Source organism: Chiroxiphia lanceolata, chromosome Z (assembly GCF_009829145.1).
Source record: "Chiroxiphia lanceolata isolate bChiLan1 chromosome Z, bChiLan1.pri, whole genome shotgun sequence".
Lineage (NCBI taxonomy): Eukaryota > Metazoa > Chordata > Aves > Passeriformes > Pipridae > Chiroxiphia > Chiroxiphia lanceolata.
Window position 1 is genome coordinate 18,744,247 of NC_045671.1, and position 23,728 is coordinate 18,767,974.

The 23,728-nt window shown below is 35.5% G+C and overlaps 2 protein-coding genes across 5 annotated transcripts; both read left to right on the forward strand.

The window, feature by feature from the left end:
* Window positions 1–13: 13 nt before the first annotated feature.
* On the forward strand, window positions 14–23,368 carry TRAPPC13 (trafficking protein particle complex 13). 4 transcript variants are annotated; one of them, XM_032675500.1, is made up of 13 exons: window positions 56–162; window positions 6,642–6,710; window positions 7,596–7,695; window positions 8,293–8,377; window positions 9,536–9,663; window positions 9,791–9,863; window positions 13,329–13,373; window positions 15,802–15,819; window positions 17,964–18,097; window positions 19,233–19,431; window positions 22,230–22,330; window positions 22,995–23,145; window positions 23,241–23,368. In XM_032675500.1, the coding sequence occupies exons 1-13, from the start codon at window positions 117–119 to the stop codon at window positions 23,343–23,345; spliced, it is 1,254 nt and encodes a 417-aa protein (XP_032531391.1). In that variant the 5' UTR covers window positions 56–116; the 3' UTR covers window positions 23,346–23,368. The 4 variants fall into 4 exon arrangements, with proteins under 4 accessions (XP_032531393.1, XP_032531391.1, XP_032531392.1 ...); XM_032675501.1 differs by having other exon boundaries at window positions 22,998–23,145; XM_032675502.1 differs by lacking the exon at window positions 15,802–15,819 and having other exon boundaries at window positions 14–162.
* SHLD3 (shieldin complex subunit 3) lies at window positions 50–3,499 on the forward strand. The gene is made up of 2 exons (XM_032675511.1): window positions 50–162; window positions 2,272–3,499. Exon 2 carries the CDS (start codon window positions 2,413–2,415, stop codon window positions 3,160–3,162), a length of 750 nt encoding a protein of 249 aa, XP_032531402.1. The 5' UTR covers window positions 50–162; window positions 2,272–2,412; the 3' UTR covers window positions 3,163–3,499.
* Window positions 23,369–23,728: the final 360 nt, after the last annotated feature.

The window sequence follows — 23,728 nt, forward strand, 5'->3', positions numbered from 1 at the left end:
GGAGGAGGAGGCGGTGCGGCCCCGGGCCTCCCGCGGAGCCCTGGGTGCTGTAGTGGAGGCCGCCGCAGCCAGCGCGGCTCCGCCCAGCTCTCCCCGCCATAGTGCGGGTGGAAGCCATGGACGTCAATCAGTCCAAGCAGGAGCACTTGCTGGCTCTGAAAGGTACCGACAGCGCGGCCCCGCCGGCACCCACCCGGCCCTGGTCCGGTGGTGAAACAGCGTGTCCGATCCGCAGCCGAGGGTGTTTCTCCCCTCCATCTCAGGAGGAGGTGGATCAGGGCAGGGCCCGGCGCTGGGGCCTGCGGTGGGTGGTGCCCCAGGGCACAAGGAGGCGGCGGGGGCTACTCTGAAATACCCCTCACACGGGTGTGCACCTGGCGTGGTGGGGCTGCGGGGCTGCTCGGCGTGTCCGTGCTTTGCACAAGGCTTCGGTTGTGAGAAAACGTTTAGTTAAAATTTTCTTTCCGGTTCCCCTGCTGCCTCTTTTGTTTGTTTTTCAGGACGAGTGGACGTAGTCTTAAACTGTGCCGGAGAGGTTTTAGACTGGGCTTTAGGAGGGATTTCTTCACAGAAAGGGAGATTAGATATTGTAATGGGCTGCCCGGGAGGTGATGGAGTCACCGACCTGGAGATGTTTGAGGAAGGGCCTGGACGTGGCACTTGGTACCATTCTCTGGTTGACATGGTGGTGTTCAGTCATAGGTTGGACTCCATGATCTCAGAAGTCTTTTCCAACCCAATTGGTTCTCTGATTCCTCTTTGGGTGGATTTTGCCCTTTTCACCTTGTGCTCAATGCATAGCTACCAGGCCTACTTTCTTGATTCGGGGATCACGAATAGTGAAAATAAAATTCTGTATGTCTCCTGCATGCCTTACAAAATTAATACAAGAGAGCCCTCTGAAGTTTTTGATAATTTCTGAGTAATAAATGCTGCTAGTTATGTTGGTGCAATAAACAGTTGGTTAAAATCTCAATTCTGCAAGCATTCTAGATCTGAGGATGCCCAGATGGATCAAGCAGTGCAGGTGTGGAGTTCATTTCAGAGCCCATCTTCTAGTTTTAAAACACTCCTGGGCGGAATTTGTAATGGTATCTGCATGTCGCAGTAAAATCTGTTAACCATAATTCAAAGCTCAACAAGCCCTTTTCGAATATGTATATGTATATACACACAGAATATGAAACGTCATGAGCTGACAATACAAATGCGTTTTGATAGTAACTAATTCAAAGCAAAAAGTTTTATGATGGGTCATTTTACTTTCGTAAGAAACCAGTGCAGTCCTTGGGCCTGTATTGAATTTGGTGCAGCGTCCAGGCTGTAGATTTTGCAAAAGAAGCGAGAAAGATGTGAGGGCTTCTTTGCATTGTGACTATACTAAAGAGAATCTTGACAGTGCAATGATTAGGCAATCCTGGATTTTATTATTTTAGTATCATTTTATGTTACTGATCAGGGAACCTGAAATGATCGCAAACTTCTTAAGAGGGTGGGAAAACAGGAGAGCAATAGAGTGCATGTTATACTTATGTTTCATAACAGTGTTTGTGGTTTTCCCTCCACCATGCTCCCGCATTTAATGTATTCTTTGTATGAAAGTATAAAACCTTTGAGTACTTAATTAGTCTTTTAATTATTCTAAAACTCTAATAGATGAAGGAATTATCAGTTCCTTGAATTAAGGTTGCATGTATTGCTTGGCAGCTCTGAGACTAAAACTGAATGTTGTAGTTCTGATATGAAATGGAAACAGGCAACTTCTATTTGCCTAGAGCACTTCCCTTTTAACTTTTTACTGTAAAAACTACTGTATCAGTCAGTACTATTTCAGGAAGGGTTTTTGTAGCACACATGTTGCTTTATATGCCCTGGCTTAAAATATTGATGTGTAGGAGAAAAACATTAAAAAAAAATAATTGTCGGCTAAATTTGAGAAGATAGGCAGTAGTAATTGTATGTCTTTTAAGATACATCACAATAACATAGCAAGAATAGTGACAGATGGCAAGTGTGAGATGGTGACAGAAAAAGAATTCTCTTGCAAAGGGACTGTGTTGAATAAACAGTGTGCATGGGGATAATGTTCAGTGTACTGAAGTTACTCTGGTAGTGGTGGAATACAGCCACTAATGTTCAGCCTAGATAAAGTAGAATGTTCAAATACATATCTCATTTATTTTTACTACCTGATTCTTTTTTGAAAAATGTCCTAGCGATGTTTGTCTTAATATGGTAGTATCTTATTGTTTTATAATACTTCTACTTTAGGTCCCGTTTTCCACTGATCTTTGCGTCAAGGAAAAGGAAAGGGCAAGGAAATTCTAGTAAATAAGATGTTTCAGTTTAGATTTGAGAATCCTAATCAAGACACTGTTTTCCTAAGAATCACTGGATTCCTATGGTACAAGCATGGAAGTGGTCTTGCATTATCGACCGCATCAGAGAGATGTAATAAAACTGCAGAAATTTGCAGAAGCAGCAGTGAAGGAGTTTCCCATTCGTCAGTTACCAAGATTTGCTCCCTGGTTTCCAAATGATTTATACAGACTTCCCCTCAAACCAAAAAAGCGGGCACCTGTTATTTCTCGTGAGGAAGCAGAAGAATTAAAACATCTTTCTGCACCTTCAGAATATGTTATAGGATCTCCTGATTACGACTGCACAAAGAATCTGCTTGACTTTCAGTCTAGCATGAAACATGGTGCAACTTTAATCCAAGCACAAGCTGTTCACAGACCAGTTAACTTGGACTATCAAGGACAACCACCACCTGAAGGAAAACAAAACTTGAAAAGGTCTTGGAGTATCTCTCTCCCTAGCGCTAAACTCAAAGAAAAGATTCTTCCTTTATCTCAAGAACTGCAAAATAATTTGGAAAGACTAAAACTGCATGCATTTTATAGAGCGAAGTGGACGATTGAGCAATCTATTTGTAATAATGAGAACTTGGAGGACATCTGGATAAAATTGAATAGACTCATCAAGGAGAATGAATTGCCCTCTTGCAATGCTACTATCCGAAGATCTGTGGGACAGATATGGATTTTCTGTGATATATTATACTGTGAATATGTTAGAAATGTTCTTAGGGAAAAGCTAAGCCTTACAGATAAAATGAATTTGCTTGTACATAAATATGGAATTATATTTAGTTTATAATTTAAGCTACAGTTTAATAATAAAATTACTGTCTGGAGTACTGAAGTTTTTAAGAGGTTTAGAATATAGAGACTTTAGAACAACTGATGAATTAATAAGCAAAAACCTACTTATATTACTTTGCTACAGTTTTCCAACTAATGATATATTTCTTTAACTTTGTTTTGCCTGAAAACTTATGGTTCAATTAAGATTAGTGAGTTTCTGTTTGGCTTAGTACTGCATTTTGTAGCTTTTCGCTGCCTTGGTGGTCTAAAAGAAAAAATTAAAGCAGAATTTCCGGGCTGTTTTGGCAAGCTGTGTCAGATAATAAAATCTATGCTTTCAGTTGAACAAAGTACATCCTTTCTGCTTCTTTGAAATTAGGAGAAGGAAAAGTGTTTTTAAATGAGTTGTAATAATTGCTGTTATATCTCTAATTACTTTTGACATTAAGACTTTCAAGATCTGATTATTTCCTGAAAGTAAGGTGTGTGAGAGTCTTTTTTAATGAAGGTATATCCCTTGCATGAAGTACAAACTTATTTTATGTGGCATGAATGCGCTGCATTAGTAATGTTAGCTGTATTTTCACTGAAATACTAATGATAGCTTCAGTAGAAATTGTGTACGGAAAAATATGAACAATTTAATAATTGCTGGTTTACAGCTTTGGTAATAAGATTATTTTTTCCTGACGTTTCTGTTGTTTTGTCTCTTATTGGGGAGCAAGAAAGCAGTAGTGAGCACTAGAAAGCACTTCCAGCTCCAAGTGAGGAAATTAAGAAATGAGACTTCTATACATAGACCTCTGTTTGTTGTCATTATGGAAGGTAAAGGTCTCTGAGGGTTTAAACAGGCATAAAAGGTTGAGTTCATCATGACTTTTTATGACCTGAAAAAATAAAGTTTTTGAAGGTCATACTGTCCTTGCTCAATCGAATGTTTAGAGGGTCAGTAGAGAAGCTAAAATGGGATTGATATGACTGCAAGGTATGCATTTCTCTTAGGCACTTCCTCTAACTCTAAATAGTTTTGCTCTAGCTGGAGATCAAGGTCTATGGCATCTGGAAAAGGAGGAAAACAAATGTATTTGTAGATTGTTAGATTATCATTAATGCTAATCAAATAAAAGTGCGCATAAGCTTAACAGATCCCTCTGTGTAAAAATAAGTAAACTCCCCTTGGACTTTTACTTACATTTTTTATGACATCCTTATGTTGAATAATTATATTTTATTATAGGCATTACATTTTTTTAAATATTAAAATTAAGGCTATTGCTCAGTTTGGGTGATTGGCATGTATTTTTGAACTCTGACTGAATTTTAAGGGGGTCTTATATTAACATTTGGGGTGTTTGTGTCATTTAATATGACCACTTAGCAAAATTAGTGCAAAATGCTCTCTAGTGTAACTGCGGGTCATTATTAGTTTTGTAGCTTCTACAGTCAAATTATTTCACTGAAATTTTATTTCTGAGTTTAACATTAATAGTAACAAAGTTTCTTTGTGCATCAGCATTTTTGAAGATATAATGAAGGAGAATGCAATGTGATTTGAATTTTATTTGATGTTGTATTTTGTGTCTGGGATCTTAGAAGAAAAGTGCTGAGACCTTGTCCTGCAAAGATACTGTATTTTCTAATATTAATTTGGTAGTCTTATTAAATAAAATAATATACCTATAGTAGTTTTTCTCTGTTTTGACTTCATTCTGTGATGTATTTATTTATTGCCTGAAACATGACTAAACTTTCTTTAGAAATAGTTAGCAACTGCTAGTTTATACAGGCTTAGTGTAAATTTGAATAAAATTAAATAATACCAATAATATAGTCCTACTATATTTATTTTATATACTGACAAAAGAGCTAAATAAGCATCTTACTAAACAGAAGGAGGGATCACTGTCACTGGCTGTCAGCTTTCTGCTGCTTTGGGTTGGCTTATATGTGAATAATGATAGATGCTCTTCTAGCTATGAGCACTTCAGCTGGGTAACTGTCATGTAAAGAACAAACACCACCTGAGGCTGCCCTACAGAATTATTATAGTCTTGAGTAGCACCAGTGCACCAGCTGAAATCCAGGCTTTCATTTTGTTCTGTTCAAGAAATGCTTAGTTCATACGCACGTACAATTCAGTGTTTTATGTTTTTGATTTTCAATGTTGAATGTGGTTCTCCATTTACTCTGTTTTATATATCTTTTTAATATACCTCATGGTTTTAAACCTTCAGAAGTCATATTTTTCCACTTTTCACCATAACAAGGAGAAAAATGTTACCTTTTTTACGTGAAAAGTGAGAATTGTTTGTGTCGATGCTAACTTGCATAGGTCTGCTGTATGGTAGTGTAAGTTCTTGTGAACCAACACAGCCCATTGTATTCAAATGTATATCGAAGTAATTGAATACTTTACACCACTGGAAACAGTGAATGCTATCTGGATATATAAATTATAGAAAAATGCAATAAAAGTAAAGCTGCAACACACGTATCAGTGCAAGGATGTTGATTAACTTGTTGCAGTCAAGAGAAATCCTTTTGGTTTATTTTTTAGTTTTAGTTGGTTTTATGTTTATTAAGTTTCAAAGAAAAAAAACCCGATGATTTTTACATATTCAGATCAACACCTAAGGTTACAAATGCTCAATTTTGTTTCATGTGAATGATTTCATGATAAGCTATATACTAGATTAGGGCCATGGTTAATGTAAATAGGGAAGAATTCATTTAAAAAGTAGCATCTTATATCTGTTATATAAGTAAAAATAATGTAATTTTGAGTACGAGTTAAAATAGACTTTGAAAATACCACTTTCTTGAAGTATAGTTTTTTAAGTAGCAAAATCTCAATGATTTTGATTTTGTCAGTATCAATAAAATGGTTATGTTGTTCCTCAGGTTTTTGTGCTGGTTTTGCTGGCTTGAGTTTAAAGGTTGTGGCTTAAAGAAAAAGCAGATATATAAATAATGTAGGCCTTTAGACTTGTAACTCTACCTTGTGTATGTGTTATAGATTAGGGTGTAAATGCAATTCCTTATAGACTGGTGTTTGACTGAAAGGGTCTGTCTTAGCCATCTTGTCCCATTCTAGAGCAACGAGGATTACAGGACAGGTGTTTAACTGAAGAAGTCCACAAAAAAATTAAACTGGTGCACTTCTGAAGACCACAAAGCCCTTAACGCTGTAACAGGTATAAGACATTTAGCACATAAAATTGAAAGCAGTAGATGTCAGTGCACCAAGGGAACAAAGGAGGAGGGAGCAATGCCATTGCCAGTATTGGATCTCAGAAGAGCAGGGAATTTTTTTATATTGTGAAAGGCCAGGTGATCCAAGAAGGTGTTACCCTTTTTCAGGCTAAGATTATTCGGTAGTTGTGGTTTGTTGGGGCTTTTTGGTGGAAGGAGAGCAAGACAAAATTATACTTTAAAAAAACATTTAGAAATATTTGTTTAATTGACCTGTGGTTTATTTTCTGATTTTTGCAGTGATGAGGCTAACCAAACCTACTTTATTCACTAATATTCCGGTGACTTGTGAAGAAAGAGATTTACCAGGTAAATCTTTTCTACTGACTGATTGTTATGTATGTCTTACCAGGTTTAAGCAATGTGACCATTGCTTCTTATGCTTCTTATGCTTCTTAGAGGATTCTTATGACCTCCCCTAGAGGGGGGACTCTGAAACAGCAGTATATTTTAGATTTGGTAATAATTGAAGGAAGGTACCAAGGTGCACTCTGCAGCTCTTGACCTACAGCTTTGAAAGCTTAGTGATGATACTCAAATGCATGATCTCAAAGTCTGAGCAATTAATACAAAATTGAAGGCAGTTCTGTGAGAGAAATGTGTAAGTGGAGAAAGCTTGTCATTACTGTCTTTTTTTATCTGGAGAAAAGGCCCTGGTAATTAGAACCAACATGTGAATGTTCTATGGAAAACAATTTTGCAAGACTGATTTTGAATTGTGTTATACTTAGTGTGCCATCATAAATTGGAAATCCCTGGGTTGTCCCACAGAAATAGTTGAAGTCTAGAAGTCAAGTATAAGAGTCAAAGGGAAGATTCAAGAAAGAGGATTGTGTGGAAATACAAACCAAGCAGGGGAAGAAAATAAGTGAGGTTAATTAGTTCTGTTATGTACTGTGCTTTACTTGGGTAGAATTTCCCTTAAAATTCAATGTTAATTTGAGCTATGCCTTTGGGATTGTACCCTTCAGTATGTATACTGAATAAATTATTGGATACAAGTGCATGGGAGTTAAATTATAATTTAAAGACAGGCCTATGGATATCTATTTCCTCCCTAAATAAGTTTATTGTAAAATAAATATATCTAAAAATAAACTACATCTAAGTTAGTGATTAAGCGTCTAACTTAAATGTAGACAAACCTTTAGACTTAGCAAATATGTAATTAATAGTAACTTGATATTTCTACAGGTAATCTCTTTAATCAACTCATGAAAGATGATCCTTCTACTGTAAAGGGTGCAGAAACTTTGATGTTAGGAGAAATGCTGACTCTGCCTCAAAATTTTGGGTAAGAATGAATTATTGTAACTGTAACATGCAAGGTTTAGGATTCATTTAATAATAATGTGTTTATTACTTCTCTTTCTATTTGAACACCATTGTCATGCAATGAGATTTTCAGTCATTTTAAAAATAACCTGTGGTTTGATTTATAAATCTAAATCTATATATTTATAAATGTGTGTGTGTGTGTGCTACCCGATGTTTCTTTTCTGTAGCATGGCTGAATTTAATAAGCATTGAAAGTTGGAAGAGATTTACAGCTGTGCGTGAATGACTGGTGTAATGCTCTGCTATAAACCCCATCTTACATTAACAGAGTTTGCTACCATGATGCTTTGGGTACTGGAAGCCATCTTCTTATTCATCTCAGATATTGAGCTGGAAAAAAAAATCTGATTTGTTTGCTCTCTTTTGAAGCTGTTTGTCTTAAAAGGATGGCTTCAGAAGTATGGGTGTGAAGATGCCAATATTATTCTAGGATTTAATCCGGCAAACATGTGTGTGTATATATTTTTTAAATTAGAACTAAAAGATGTTTCAGTGACATGTTCTGATTTTTTAGTAACTGTTACTAAAAATATTTTCTTTTCCTGAACTGCAGAAACATATTTCTGGGTGAGACGTTTTCCAGTTATATTAGTGTGCACAATGATAGTAATCAGGTTGTCAAGGACATACTGGTAAAGGTATGTGATGATAAATCCACTTACTTGATTTATAAAAAAAAATGATGTTTTCTGACAATATATTGTATATATATAATGCTAATTTATAGGCTTTAGGAAATACATGTCACTTTTTCCAATCCAGAAAATATACTTGGAAATTGGAAACAGTAAGACATAAAAATAGAAATTATTATAGAAATCTTTCAAGATTAAAATGAAGAATTATGATTGTGTCAAAAAATGGATATATTACAGAATCACAGAGTTGTTAAGTTTGGAAAAGCCCTCTAAGATCAACAAGTCCGACTGTTAACCCAGCACTGCCAAGGCCACCAGTAAACCATGTCCCTAAGTGCCACATCTACACCGTCCCCACAGAGTTAGTGACTCAACCACTTCCCTGGACAGCCTGTTCCAATGCTTGACAACCCTTTTGGTGAAGAAATTGTTGCTGCTATCCAATCTCAACTTTCCCTGGGTAAACTTGAGGCGATTTGCTTTTGTCCTACTGCTTGTAACTTACGAGAAGAGACCAACCCCCATCTTGCTGCAATCTCCTTTCAAGCATTTTTAGATAGCAACATGGTCCCTCCCCTGAGCCTCCTTTTCTCCAGGCTAAATGCCCCCAGCTCCCTCAGCCGCCCCTCATCAGACACGTGCTCCAGACCCTTCACCGGCTTCATTGCCCTTCTCTGGACACACCCTTCTATGCAAAGCTTCTCTGAAGAATGAGTCTAGCAAAACTTTCACAGCTAAAAATATGGAGTTATATTCATTTACTTGCGTACTCAATGAGGTTGTCAAAACAAGTCTATGTAAACTGCACGCTGGTTTGTATTTTGTATGAGTTGTTTTCTAGTGCTACGTTTTTGTTTTGCATTTTCTGTTGAACAAATAAAACACTGAGAGTAGAAATTCCAGAAGTCATTGTGGAACTCAATGTAAAAAGCAAATAGAGGTTTTGTAAGTTGCATGTTAAAGGACTAGACCACTTACAAGTTTTCGAACTTTTCTTTAGCTTTGGTAAGTTTCATCATCTTAACATATAATATGTATGAAAGCGTGTAGGGTACAAAATGCTCAGTGAAACCTAGTACTTTATAATGTAAATTACTTTTCTTTAGATGGTTTTAAGCAGCTGCAGTTCTAACCAATGCTTTGTTTTTCTGTCTCCAGGCTGATCTTCAGACGAGTTCTCAGCGTTTGAACCTTTCAGCTTCTAGTGCTGCAGTGGCAGAACTTAAACCTGACTGTTGCATTGATGATGTGATCCACCATGAAGTAAAGGAAATAGGAACACACATGTAAGGTTTTAAATTTTTCTGTTGTTGAATGAGCTTAAATGAAACTGCAGCAGAAGCATTCTGCTTCTAATATAGCATAGATTTAAAGTAACTCAAAATTGTTTTTTAAAAAATTATTTCTTTTCAGCTTAGTTTGTGCAGTAAGTTACACTACGCAGACTGGAGAGAAGATGTATTTCAGAAAGTTCTTCAAATTTCAGGTATTGCATGAAGTATTCCACTCTACTTTTAATAAATGTGTGAGTCTTGAAAACTCATTTTAAAACATTTGACACTTCAAAAGAACTGTTATGTACCAAAAATCTGTTCGCTTTTAAAAGTGAACTATTAAAAGCCATCACTTCAAACTTCACATGAACTGGTGGTTTCTAATTGTCATACACGTAAACATTTCAGAAATAATAAATATTACATCTTACAATTTTTTTTAATTCATAGAGAAAAAAATTACTCTTAAAAAATCCCTTTTTATAGCAGCCAGCTTTTTAACTGTTTTTAAACAGGATTTTATTGAACATTGTTCATTCTGACTTTGATGCATCTAACCATTGAGTTTACAGTGTAAAATTCTGATTTTTGTTTTAGTGTGTGTAACCTTTTTTAAACTGGAACTTAGTGATTTGTTTTTTAAAGGAATCTAAGCAAAGATGTCTGATGTACTCTATCTAACTAATACCCACAGAAGTAATTGACGGTGTTGAAATCTTTTGTTCCATCACACAAATTTCAAGACTTGAGATTGGAGTAACTGAGGAAAGCAGGAAAATACTGTTATCTGTGGACTGGTTCTGGCAAGAAGGAATCTATTTTAGCTGTATAATTAATGGCTGTTTGGGGATTTTTTAGAGAAATATGTTAAGATTTGGATAATTGTTGGCTCTTCCTCATGGAATGGAAGATGCTCTCACAGAGTATCTGGCAGTACAGGAGCATTATATAGTTTGGACCTGAAGTTGTGTCAGGGCTGGTTTAGATTGGATGTTAAGAAAAGGGTCTTCACCCAGAGGATGATTGAGCACTGGAACAAGCTGCCCAGGAAAGTGGTCACAGCACCAAGCTGACAGAGTTCAGGAAGTGTTTGGACAATACTCTCGGACACATGGTGTGACTCTTGGGGATGGTCCTGTACAAGGCTGGAAGTTGAAGATCCTTGTGGGTCCCTTCCCACTCAGGATATTTTGTGATTCTATGAGGTGATTTCATTTTGTAGTTTTTTAGTATTCTGTCTAGATACTTCAGAAAAAAGTATTTCTGTCTTTAAAAGGTTAAATTGCCATTCATTACAAAGAACATGTGGATATTGCCTATTGCAACCGGAGTTGTCTATCTCGTATTGGCCTTTTTAGCCACCAGCGCGCTTGTAACAAATGTGGGTAGAGCCCTCCCCAAATCTTCGTTCGTGAAGCCCGGCCATGATGATGACAAAGAACATCCAAGTACTGTTAGCATTACCTTGAAATGGCACAAACTGATTAATCAAAGATGTGTTTCTTGGCAATCCTAGGGAAAATCATTCCATATCAGTTTTTGTGTTACACTCCTTCTGAATGCAGAATCTCTTCAGAGTTTCTTCATCTTTAGTGAAGTTAATTTTCATCTTTGTGTGCTTTGTCGTGCTCTCCTTGTGAAACTGTTTCCATTTCTCCATTCTCTGTCCCTCTGTTTAGTGTTGGCTACCTCTGTCCCCTCTAGGCTTTCTCTGATCACTTACACATGCATCTGCAGGTTTTCACATCTCATATTCTCTCTGTTCCTTACCTTTGTTCTTGCCAGAGCTTTGTCTAAGATGTTGATTTGTCTCCTTTAGATTTTGTATGTAAACTTATTTGTGCACTTTTTTCTGGGGTCTACATGGATGTTGCAATTGCTGTGGTTTTTAACTGAACCCAGACAGACAACTTAATTGTCAAAATAGCTAAGGCTAGCTGTCTGTCAAATTTGAAGCCTTTCCTACAAAGAAGGAAGCATAAGAGCTTCTTAAATGTTATATATATATATATATATATATATATATATATATATACACTTTTACACCATTCTGTAAATACCCTCTGATTCATTATGAGAAAAACTCTTTACTGAGACATTTTTGCCATTATTTGTAGATTTGATATCGAGACACCACCTAGAATATCTGAGAACAAACAAAAAGAAGTTATAGAATACTAAACCATTTCTTTGCAATGAGAATTGATGGCTGCTTGTGATTGAGATGCCACCAGCTACTTTATAACAAACAAAAAAAATTGTCTTCGACAGATTCTCAGCTTTTTTACATTTACTTTTTTTTCATCTTTTAAATTGAAGTGGTTATAATCAGCTTCTTTTTTAAAACATCATACTTAGTTTAATTCTGATTGACAGTGCCTTTATGTTCCAAAGCTTTCTCGGAGTAATAACGGCATTATGCTTAAATGGAGAAGGAATGATTCTTTCTGGGGTTTGGTTGTTGTTTAGCTTTGGTGAGTGATTTGTGAACCTCACAATAATTATTTGTATTTTACTGGAAGGCCGCTTGAAATTTACTGCAATGAATGGAAAGACTTTGTCTATCAGAAGAGAGAGAAAAAAATCAGCATGTAGAAAAATTACTAAGAAGCTTACTGAAGCAAAATATTTGGCTGAAAAAAGCCCTACTCAACCAGCAAAGACTTAAATTAAAATTTTAACTTTTTTTTCTGACTAGAGAGAGAGATAGTTATGAATACTGGAAAGATTTGAACTTTATGCCTGTTATAGTGCAGAAATCTCTCTGAAGACAACTTTTTAATCTTGAGTTCTTCAGTGCTAAAAGATTTGTTTACAACTTGGAACGTTAGGGGTCTCTTAGGATGCAGTGCATTTATGTGCAAACAAAAAAAGTTTTCCTATGTAAAGGCAAATAAATGTCTTCAGGAATAGAATTTAAATTTGTTTCCTTACAAGTGTAATAGAAGATTTTTTCTTTCAGTTACGTCACTGTATATACACTTCATATTTGAATGTGTTAACTGTAGTGGCTTTATGCAAAAATTCAAGTACTTAAGAACCAACACTTGAGAATCGCTTTTATATCATGGAGTTGCTTTCTTTTGCTGATCGAATCTCGTAAGACTAAAATGATGTATTGGATTTTTTATTTCTCGAAACAGCTGCATTTTCAAGAAGGAAGTGAAGGCTAGTGTGGTTTTTTGTTAAAGCTAGTCACATGAATAGTTCTCTATTTCTTTTATTTTAGAGAAGCCCTCAGCAACTTTTTCTGCAGAACTCTGAAGTACTTGTAAATATTAGATAATTCTTGCTTACTCTTGAAAGCAAGTGCAGACCACTTCAGGATCCAGGATGAATGTGATGTTATTTTAAAGACATAGATCTACTTAGAGCACTGGATTTGTCTGGTTTTGTAAGAGGCCAGTGCTTAGGTCGAGAATTACTTGGTTTCAGTATGAGAAAACTGCTTAGTAGGAAAGCAGTCAATTATGCACAAGTAAGAAGCAGCAAGTACATACTCTTTAGTTGTGGGGCTTTAGCCAAGTCAGTTGTATCACATATTCCGTTATGCACCTGTTATGTGTAAGATCAAAAAGAAAAATAACACTTCAGTAAAAGACCCTACCACTTCGAAGCAGTTTATGCTGAAGTTGTCTGAGAAACCAATTGTCCATCTTTTTTTCCGTTTCATTCAGGTTCTTAAACCACTAGATGTGAAAACCAAATTCTACAATGCTGAGGTGAGATCTGTGTGTATTTGGGTTTGTTTTGGTGTGCTGGGTTTATTACTTCATGTTAGGTGGTTAGATTAAATTCAAAGTGCTTTTGTATGTACACCCTTCTGAGAAAGGTGATCAGTTTTAAAAGGAAAAAAATGATGATAGATATATATTGTTTAGTTTTAAAATAGGCTCTTGTTTCCGGGTTGAAAGAGATGGTACTAAGATAGACATGTCAAGACCTTAATGTAATTGGCTGACAATTTTGCATATTTTCCAGTTGCCCATGAACTCAGATACTTTCAGTTATTATTTGTATATTTAGGCTGGTAGAGTACTTACTGTAAGGGAGATAAATTGTTCACAAAGCAGATGACAGTTTATCAGAGTGGGGACAATTTAAATTTTTTTAAATTTAAATTACTTAAATTTAGCTTAAATGTAATTATGACCCTTCCGTTCAGTAATTTAATTTTTAGGTTTGTGACAGTTACAGCACTTTGAAACTAAATGACCTTATATATGCCTTGCATATTTATTTGGACATATTTGGTTATTTATGGTAAGAATTTGGTAGATGTATGTAGGCCACAGGCTTCAAACCATACGTTGATCAGGTGTGAGATACCTGAGGAGGGCTGGAACACAAGCACATGCTTATGTTAAGTCTGCTTTATAGAACTGCTGTTATCCATAAGTGGGAATGTCTGGAAATGTCTTCTGCTGTGGTTTAACAACAAAAGAAACAAAAATAATCCTAACAAATTAGGTAATTCCTCTTTGCGCAAAATAAACCCATATTTAGTGTCTGCATTATATTATTGTTTCAGATATCAAGTGTGTGTTAGGGGAGAGAGGGACAGATACCTTAAATGTTGCTCTCTCTCTATACTTCCTGTGTAAGTTTTGTTTTGTGATGAAACACTAATGGAAATCAAAACCTTTTTAAGGTAAATTCTGGGCAAACTTTTGACATAGATCAAAAGTATTCTTTGTTTTTACAAAATTGTTATACTGACTGGTCTTGAACTCCAGTTCTCAATTAGCTACCAATTCCTCATGGTAGAGATCTGTGGGAAGCTTCTGTGTTTGAGCTGGTGTGTGTGGGTTTGGGTTTTGGGTTTTTTTCTCTGTAGAGGTTTTAAAAGGCTGTTTGAATGCCTTTTGTTCTTCATGTTCATGACTTTGTGCAAGTCCCATTACCGTCTTACCCACATGATTGATTGAAAGAAATTTAAAAAAAAATATTTTGGATGATATTAACTGAGCAATTTTCATTTACCTAGGAAACGGATATAGTACCACTCCTATTTAATTTCTGGAAGTATGTAAAGTGTTGCTGTATATTGTGACCATAGAATTCAAATAAATTTTAAAAAACTAGAAATAAGTATTTGATTAGATGTCGTGTGTGATACTACATTGCTATGAAAACACCAAGGCGTTGATCCTGATTATTATCCTTGAGAGCAGGGGAGAAAAGAAAATGGTATGTGTCAGTTATTTAGTTAACTAAAGGTCTCTAAAGGTTGTCTAACCAGTTAAACTGTTATCATTAATATTACAGGTATGATGCTGTCTGTTCATAATGCCTTTCACTAAAATTATTTTCTATTAATATTCTAATGATAATCCAGAATTTAATTTTTTTCTAAGACAAGGAATGATGCTGAACCTTATCTTCTTGCTTGTTGCTTATATTGCAGTAGCATCCAAATTGAATCAATCACTGAAATTTGTGCACAGAACACATGCCCTGTTGCCCTAACCTGCTGCAATCCCTTGACTGAATTACCTGCCCCAGCCTATAGAAACTCTCTCACTGACTTTGATGTGCCTTGGAAAAGGCTTTGTAAAATGTTCTGTTCCTGCAAATAAGATAAGAAAGTTTGCAATTAAAACTGAGTTTTTGGAATGATGGATATTTAAAAAAGTTTTTCCTGATAGTATGCCAAATTTTGTTATAACTTGCTACATTGTAGCTTTGCTAGGACACATTACCACATTGGGGTTTTTTTGGGACCTTATATATGTGGATGCTTCAAATTATCTGTAAAATGACGGGGACTGTTTTTCCATTTCATATACGACCCATTGCATGGATTTAAATTTAGGACAAACTTGAAACTTGCTCAAAAACTCCCTTTTTTTTTGGTCAGTTTGTTCTACCATATCTTGTCTGTGATTTGTGTGCCGTAAGCTCTACTTTGGATTAGTTCTGAAGCAAAGCTAGTAAACCATGTAACCATACTAGCTATAAGTTATTAGAAATGTAGTTGTCATCTTTGTTTGCATCCATTTTTGTTTTATGTTTCTGTCTTACTAATGCTGTCTTGTTTAGATGGTGCAAAAAAATGCAGAGATGCATTTTGTTTGAAAGTTAGCCTCCTTTTTCTTTAACATTTAACCCTAATTTCTCTAATTTTTTTTTTTTTTATTTTCCCATTAGAGTGACCTCAGTTCTGTGGTAATTTTTATTTATTTTTTTATAAATATGTATGCTTTTTTAATTGCTTACCTGTTTCTGTGCTTGTTATTGACATTCTTTTACAAACATAATGGAAAAGCAATGTTTGTTCTGCCTATCATAAACAGATGTTTTCTTGTTTTTATATGTGCAACTAATCACTCATATGGTTAGCTCTTTCTTTAATACCCATTGTTGAAACTCAGAGTTGATTATTACAGATTCTTGCCTGTGGGAGTCCTCCTATAAAATACCTTACCAAAATTTTACTAGATTCATTATTTGAAAACAGGAGCGATTCTCTCCTAAAATTTTTCTTATTTTGCCTTTGTAAATGTAGGTTTCACTACAGCACTGCTTGTGTAAGCTGTGACAGAACTTTTCACATCTCTTTGGTGGAGACAGTGGGTTTGAGGAGAGAGCAGCAGTTGGATATTCTTTGTTCCTTTTGCTAGCTGGAACTGCACTTTCCAACTTTTAACTGCATGTAACAGTTGATTGAGTTAGTATGTCACTTCTGCAGTCTGATTTCACTTTAAGGTGTGCCTTGTATTAAAATATAGTGCATATTTTTAAATATTTAAGGGGGGTTGTTAAACCGTGTGATATTAAAACAGATTACAAATAACACAAAACTAACTTGCTTTTTCATTATGCTGCTTGTTTTTTCTTTTCCCTTTCAAATTAGCTTTTCTAAATTTCTGCCTATGGTTGCTGCTTTGAAAACAACTAAAATTTGGGTAAATGGACACTTTGAGCAATGGATTTTTGGGATATAAATGGTATCAATTTTAGTGACAGTAGTAATGATTACTTAGAACCATGTTTTAGTTGGGGTTATTTCCAGGTCCTGGAAACATGAGGTGTGTCTGTAACCCATGGAGCCTGCACAGTTTTTATTGCCATATATATGCTATTGTCTGGTTTTTGTGCCTTATAAACACAGTAAACAAGAGAAAGTTACACAACAATTCTGTATTTCTCCTTCTAACACAATATTTTTGAGACTAAACATATTTTGATGTTTTGTCCCACTTTTATTTTGTAATTTACCAACAGGACTCCATTTGTATAAAGAAGTGATTTATTTAAATTGATTAAAAGAAACTATAAGCTTCTTTCTGCTTTCCTCATAAAAGTACTTAAAAATTTATCATAACAAAATAAACTGCTTCAATCTGAATCTATAGACTAACTAGTTCAGTTGGAAGTAGCCTACAACAATCATTTAGACCAACTGCCTGAATCAGTAACTCTTCTGTAAATACAAATTTGCTTGCTACCCCTTTTTTTTTTATTTAAATTAGCAATTTGGTTTTGTTTTTCACTTCTCTGGGGGCTCTTACCTCTAGTAGACTGATCCTGTGCCCTGAGATTTTTAGAGTTGCAAAATGACTTCATTGGTTTGCAATTCCACAAAAGATGTGAGGCAAAACCATCTCTAGTTCTATGTGTTTTCATCTTTGGAAGTGTAACAGCCTTAGCTTTTGTTTCTGTACCAGACTTGGTCCTTCAATACCATTTTTAGACATTAGCTTCAGAAGTTGTGAAGGTACAGCACCAGTTAAATTGTCAGATGCATACAGTATTGGTAACCTTTGGCATGATGGAGCTGAGTGAGAGAGGAGGCTGGATTTTGTGTTTTAGCCAGAATGCCAGCGTTTCATAATAATAATAAAATCTCAGAGCATGTACATGAAATATTTTTTTCAGTTAAAGAAAAAACCACACACTTACTTTAATTTTTTTATACAGCTTGATGCACTAGTCATCTGGCATGGCATGTTGTGCACTGCAATTCCTTACCATTTTTTCTATTTTTAAATTTTTTTTAATAATTTGGATTAAATCTTGAGTTGCTATTAAGTTGATGGAAGTCTTGGGAAGTGGTGAACTGATGCATTACAAATAAGGAATAGCTAGAACATAGCAAAATTATCCCACATCCATTGTTTGGCAAGATACCTGTTGACTAACACTTTTGCTCCTATTGTTACTGGGATTAAGGTTTTTTTCTTGCATTAATTAGTTTGATTTGCAGGCATGAACTAAACACATGTGTTTTTTTTTAACAATAGGACTGTCTACTCTGTTCAATAACACTAATCACATTTTCATGAACTTGCACTTTTGGTTTTTTCCAGACAGATGAAGTGTTTCTGGAAGCTCAAATTCAGAATATCACTACCTCTCCAATGTTTATGGAGAAGGTTTCTTTAGAGCCATCTATGATGTACAGTGTTGCAGAACTGAACACAGTTGACACAGTAGGGAAAAGGTATGTTCGTATTCAGGATACTTAACTTTGAAACTCTTTGTATTAGGATTTCATGAGATGTAAGCATTACAGTTAGTTGTCTGTAATGGAAGGATTGCACTTCTTTGCTTGATTAAAAAGATCAAATTCCTGTTATGTATTCAACTGGAAAATCTGTTCCAGTTTTCTTTTCATAGAAACTATTCTTAAAACTTTATAATTCCACCTAGTAATCTCCAGCCTAATCCTCAAATAATTTCTAACATGGATGACATGGTAACATGAAAACATACTATTTTTTCAGTATCTCCTATACCATATTTAGCCCACATCTGGTTCTGACTTGATCTCTGTGTACATACTTAGCCTTACAGGACCTGATACGTCCTTGCTTCCCATCAGTAGAGTGGTAACTGTTTTCAATTGTTCTAATCATGATCTAGCAAGGCAGCAGTCAAGGTGAATCAGTGGAACACCCATATAGGATCTTAAAATATAAAAATTTGTTATGGTGAAATAAATTAAATTTCATTTAGTGTCCGTTAGTAGAATACCAAATACCAGAATAACTGACTACTGTGATACAAAAGCTTGTGAAGTTAATTTCAGCTGTTTGTGCTTTGCACTTGCTTGGGTTTTTGGAGCAGCTGATGTTTGAGTGCTTCTGTAGAGGGGGCTAAAGTGAAAATTCTGTCTTCTTGCCTGTTGAAGGGGTCACCTGTAATATAGAGGAGCATTGTTCTTATAAAGTGTTTGCATCTGCTGTAATGATTTTTGAACAGGAATCTTAGTTTCATTACACTGAGATTTACTGTGAGGGAAACCAAACAGCAAAAGAAAAATTACCAGCATTGTTGTTTAAATGCTAAGATGCCAGATAATAAATTATAATGTGTCAAAGTGTATTTCCATCTCATTTCTCTCTGGCTCAGATGAACAAGAATGGTTTTTTTCCCCACAGTCCTTGGTGGTACATAAATTCTAGTATTGTTTTCTGTTGTGTTAAAAACAGAAAACTGTTCTGTGTGTTTTGCCGTTAATAAAGGATGAACACACACTGAGTAACACTGGTGAGAGATGGGGAAAAAAGGTTGGGTTTCAAGTCTTTTTCAAAATAACTGTTTAAATTAAGACCCAGTGTGTTTTTTTTGTTTAGTGAGTCTACTTTTGGCGCAAGGACTTACTTACAACCTATGGATACACGTCAATACTTATATTGTCTAAAACCAAAGCAAGAATTTGCAGAGAAAGCTGGAGTAATAAAAGGTGTAACAGTGATTGGTAAACTAGATATTGTATGGAAAACCAATCTGGGTGAACGAGGAAGGCTGCAAACTAGCCAGCTCCAAAGAATGGTAAGGTTAATTCAAGTGTTAACTTAGAGCTCATTTCTAAGGCAACTCAACGAACAATTTAATAATGACTTGGAAAATGTGAGCTGCTTACTTTCTGAACCTCATGTTTCTATATGTGTTAGAGAGTTATTTCCTGTATTTCTTCAGTGAAGTGTGGATAACTTAATGGACTGTGCATTTTAGTTGCCAAAATCAAGTAACTAGTGTTGCAAAATACATTGGTTAGAATAAAATTATCTTTGAGTAACAATTTTTATGTGTAATATTATTTGTCTTTCATGTCCACAATTTTGATTGAATCTGTTCTATTCTAGTTGATTTATAAATTGATCATGAATTTTAAGTTGTATTTACTAGCTTGCTTAACTTAGCTGCACAATGTGTCTACTCTAATGCCTAAACTTGACTTGCATCTTTTCAACTGAGGATGGTAAGAGAGATATGGAAGAATAGTTAAAAAAACTTTGAGAAATGAATCTTAGTCTGAGTTTACAAAGCTTATAATTGGGTCTCTACCTCTGTCTTTCCCCCAGTCCTCATCTTCTAGTAACTGAGCAATTCTGTAGGGAAATCATACTGACTGAGAACTAGGCAAGCAAACTTGGATCCTGGAAATTCACAGCTAGTCACTGAAACTTCTCTTTATTTTTAATTGAAGTGTAAAGTGTGTGTATGACCTCATCAAATTAGAAACTGCCCTTTTTTATGAACTTAAGTTACTCCTGTTACTTTGAAACTTGCTGCTTATCTTTTAAGAATAAACTGTCTCGTTTTCAACTGAGCTTTCCCATCATTTCTCTTAAAGAAAGATTTTGTCCCCCTCCTAAATCAGTGTTGTCTCACACTGCATCCCTTCTTGTTGAACATTTGAGTATTGCACATGAAACACTCTCCGTGGTTAGTTTTAGTCATCTGTCATTGGTTTGTGCCTCATGATTAACAGAGAAACATGAGCAATCTTGTGTACTTTAAGCAACATATGTTTTTAGAAAAGCAGCAAATAGTTGGGCTTTTTCCCTTTTGAGTTGCAGTGTGTGCAGCTCCCTCTTGTCTTCTCCTAATTTTTTAAGTGCTGTCAGATTATTTAATCTCTTGGCTTCATTCATCTTTAATCATTTTCATCCTAATCCATTTGCCAGCCTTATTGTTGCCCCCAACACCCAGAATTTTGCCTGTACTGTGCCCCTCTGTCATTGTTATGGTTCGGATCAGAAATGCATTTTTGAAACAACAATCCTGGATTACCACCACGTACCATAATTTGGTTGGGGTTTTTTTTTGTGGAATGGTCTTGGAATTCACAACTACATTCTTTTTGGGTGACATTAAACCAGACAGATGCATGTCCACAGTATGCCAAGGGTACTCCACCTGCTCACAGGCATTCAGTGCAGGACTAGAGTAGAACCAGACCAAAGTTAAACATTATTCTTGAGCAGGACAAGCGAGGAATTGTCTAGTTGATTCCATACTTTTGAGCAATTACCTCAATTTTGGATGAAAATTACCTTGCTCCTCGTGGTGTTACTTCAAGGCCTTTACTTCTAGCCATCAATTCTTGGAGGTATCTCATTTCTAAACTCAACACTATGTGCCAGAATAGGTCTTCTCATCTACTCTGTTTTGATTTGGCCAGTTGCTGCTAAGTTTATTCTATAAAATACTGCTTTTATTGTGCATTTGTGTATGGGGTTTTTTCCCCTTAATGTATCTTAAAAGAAGAGCTCAGTGTTACAGCAAACAGTGTTATGTTGAGGGAACTGAGTATAATTTTCCAGTTGACTCCTCCCTGTGACCTAATGCAGCTGAATATATCTGTGTTTTTCCAAGGCTGAGTAATTACTTCTCTTTCTTGAAAGGTTCCAAATGTACACTGCTCAACTGGTCTGAAATCCCCATTGGCTTGACATCCCTTTGCTTACTGTAATGTCCAGTTAAATATGCTTTCTAAAATGTCATCTGTCACTAATCAGTAATGGACTGTATGTGACTAAAACCTGTTTCAAGCACTGGCTTTCTGAACCTCTTCAGGTATATCTTTCAATCAAGCTGTAAATACAACTTTCACTACAGCATGATTTTATCAGTAGACTTGGAACATGTGCAACAACTAAGCCTTATCAGGCAGGACAAATTTTTCCCTTATTTTTTCATTACCGTCTATCATTTGTGGGGATTGAAAATCTAAACCTGCTTTTTATCTGCAGGTTACCAATTTGAATCAGCCCTGGTTGGTTTTAACTAGGATATTTACCACAGGTTTGTCATATGAAATGTGTTTGACTCTTGACAGAACAGGATAGTTGATAAACATTCATATTCATGTGACTTTCTAACTGGTGGCAATTAATTATTTTGGCAGAAGCTTGGAGGACTGAAATGGCAGGGAGAATGAGCAGCCTCTTATTTCTTAGGATGTGGAATAGTGGTGGGTTTATGCAGGAAAATTTTACTTACATTGTCTGTGTAGATCTGTTATCTGATTAACAGGTCTCAGGATAAAGCAGATCTTCTCAGGAACTGTATATGGCTATTCAGACTTTAAGGGTGTAAACTATCTGGAAAACATAGTAATAATGATCACCCTTATCTAATGAATTGTTAAACGTGTGAAGGTGGTGATCATCAGCAGTGGATGGAGAACTGCTGTGATTTGCATACTAATCAAAAGCACAGAGTCAACCTTCTTTCTTCAAATTCCTCTTATTCCAAGCTTCTTGCAGTAAAGGAAAACTTGAGTAGTAAAAACTTCAACTTCACTATTCAAAATCTGAGTATACATTCTTCTTACTTTTCAGGCTCCTGGCTATGGTGATGTAAGGCTTTCTTTGGAGACAATACCAGACACTGTAAATTTGGAAGAACCTTTTGACATTACATGTAAAATAACAAACTGCAGGTAACCATATCAAATTATTCTTGTGCTTTTTCAGGAGTGGGTAAGTTATGGCTGGTTTTGTTTCATTTTTCAATAATTTCTCCTCAGACAAGTTAAACGTGGTCTTTACTATGAGTTGTAGTAAGACAAAACTGCTTGAAACACATCTTATGAATTTACAATGATTTAAAAAATACACAAAACAACAAAATAGCCCATTCTGTTATGATCTGTTAATACCGTCTGAACTAGGAGATTGCCAAAAAGTTGTAGAGGAATTCCATGGAGCTGTCTGCAGTATTATTTAAGATTGTACCTCATACTTTAATCACAAATTGTCTTAGGGTTGCAAAAGTGATAATTAAATGAAATAATTCTAAATAGAAGTTGAGGGCAGGGATTAAAGCATGTATTTAGTCTGCAGATACTTCTCATGAAAATCTTGTAGTCCATCCAAAATGTTAGCAGTATTAGTTATCCAGTACTGTTAAATGCATGACAGGATGCTCGTGTCAAACAAAGCTGAACTACTGTGTGTCAAAGTAAATCTTGCTTGCTGCCTTATAATTATTTATAAATTCTTGATTAATAGTAACCTGAATAATAATCAAGCTTTCACATGTCTGCAGTCCTTGAGTGCTTAAAAAAGCCCACAGGTTTATTCTTGTTTTTCAATTTTCTCTAGCAGTGAAAGGACTATGGATCTGGTTTTAGAAATGTGCAATACTAATTCCATCCACTGGTGTGGAGTTTCAGGAAGGCAACTTGGAAAGCTGCACCCAAGTTCATCCCTCCACCTTGCACTTACATTGTTGTCTTCAGTGCAGGGATTGCAAGTAAGGCATTAGCACAGTTTTGTTACAAAATAGCTGTTTTATAAGTTTAACAATTCTTTCTAATACCAACTCCTAAAAATATTTTTCCTTTCTAGAGTGTCTCTGGCTTAAGACTTACAGACACGTTTTTGAAGAGAACATATGAGTATGATGATATTGCACAAGTCTGTGTAGTTTCTTCTGGAGTCAAACAAAGCTGAAGAAAAAAATTCTGTGGTTCTGCTGTGCTTGCTTTTTTTTACCAACTTCTTGATGTTTTTGCCATCAAATCATACAAAATCCCTATATAGCTGTAAATGTAATTGTGATGATTTAATTTCTCTGAGCATTTCTTGAATGTTTTAAAATCTTTTAAAAACATGCATATGCATTTTATCTACTAAAAATAAAACCTTTGAAAAAAGTGTAGCTGTAGCAAATTATATTGCAGTAACATAACATCACCTCAGCATGGGAATGAGACTGAAAAAAATAGTAGCAATTTATACTTACTTTTGTAACTATAATTATTTTATAAGTATTTAAACCATTTAAAAATTTTGGTCTGACAAAACTGCTTCAGTTTGAAGGAACTGACCATTTA

Excerpts from the sequence above, each read along its gene's own strand:
- TRAPPC13 (XM_032675500.1), top strand. The coding sequence starts at position 117 with ATGGACGTCAATCAGTCCAAGCAGGAGCACTTGCTGGCTCTGAAAG. Across the intron at positions 163-6,641 it reads GCACTTGCTGGCTCTGAAAG|TGATGAGGCTAACCAAACCT; the intron begins GTACCGACAGCG and ends TGATTTTTGCAG. Across the intron at positions 23,146-23,240 it reads CTTCAGTGCAGGGATTGCAA|AGTGTCTCTGGCTTAAGACT; the intron begins GTAAGGCATTAG and ends TTTCCTTTCTAG.
- SHLD3 (XM_032675511.1), top strand. The coding sequence starts at position 2,413 with ATGGAAGTGGTCTTGCATTATCGACCGCATCAGAGAGATGTAATAAAA.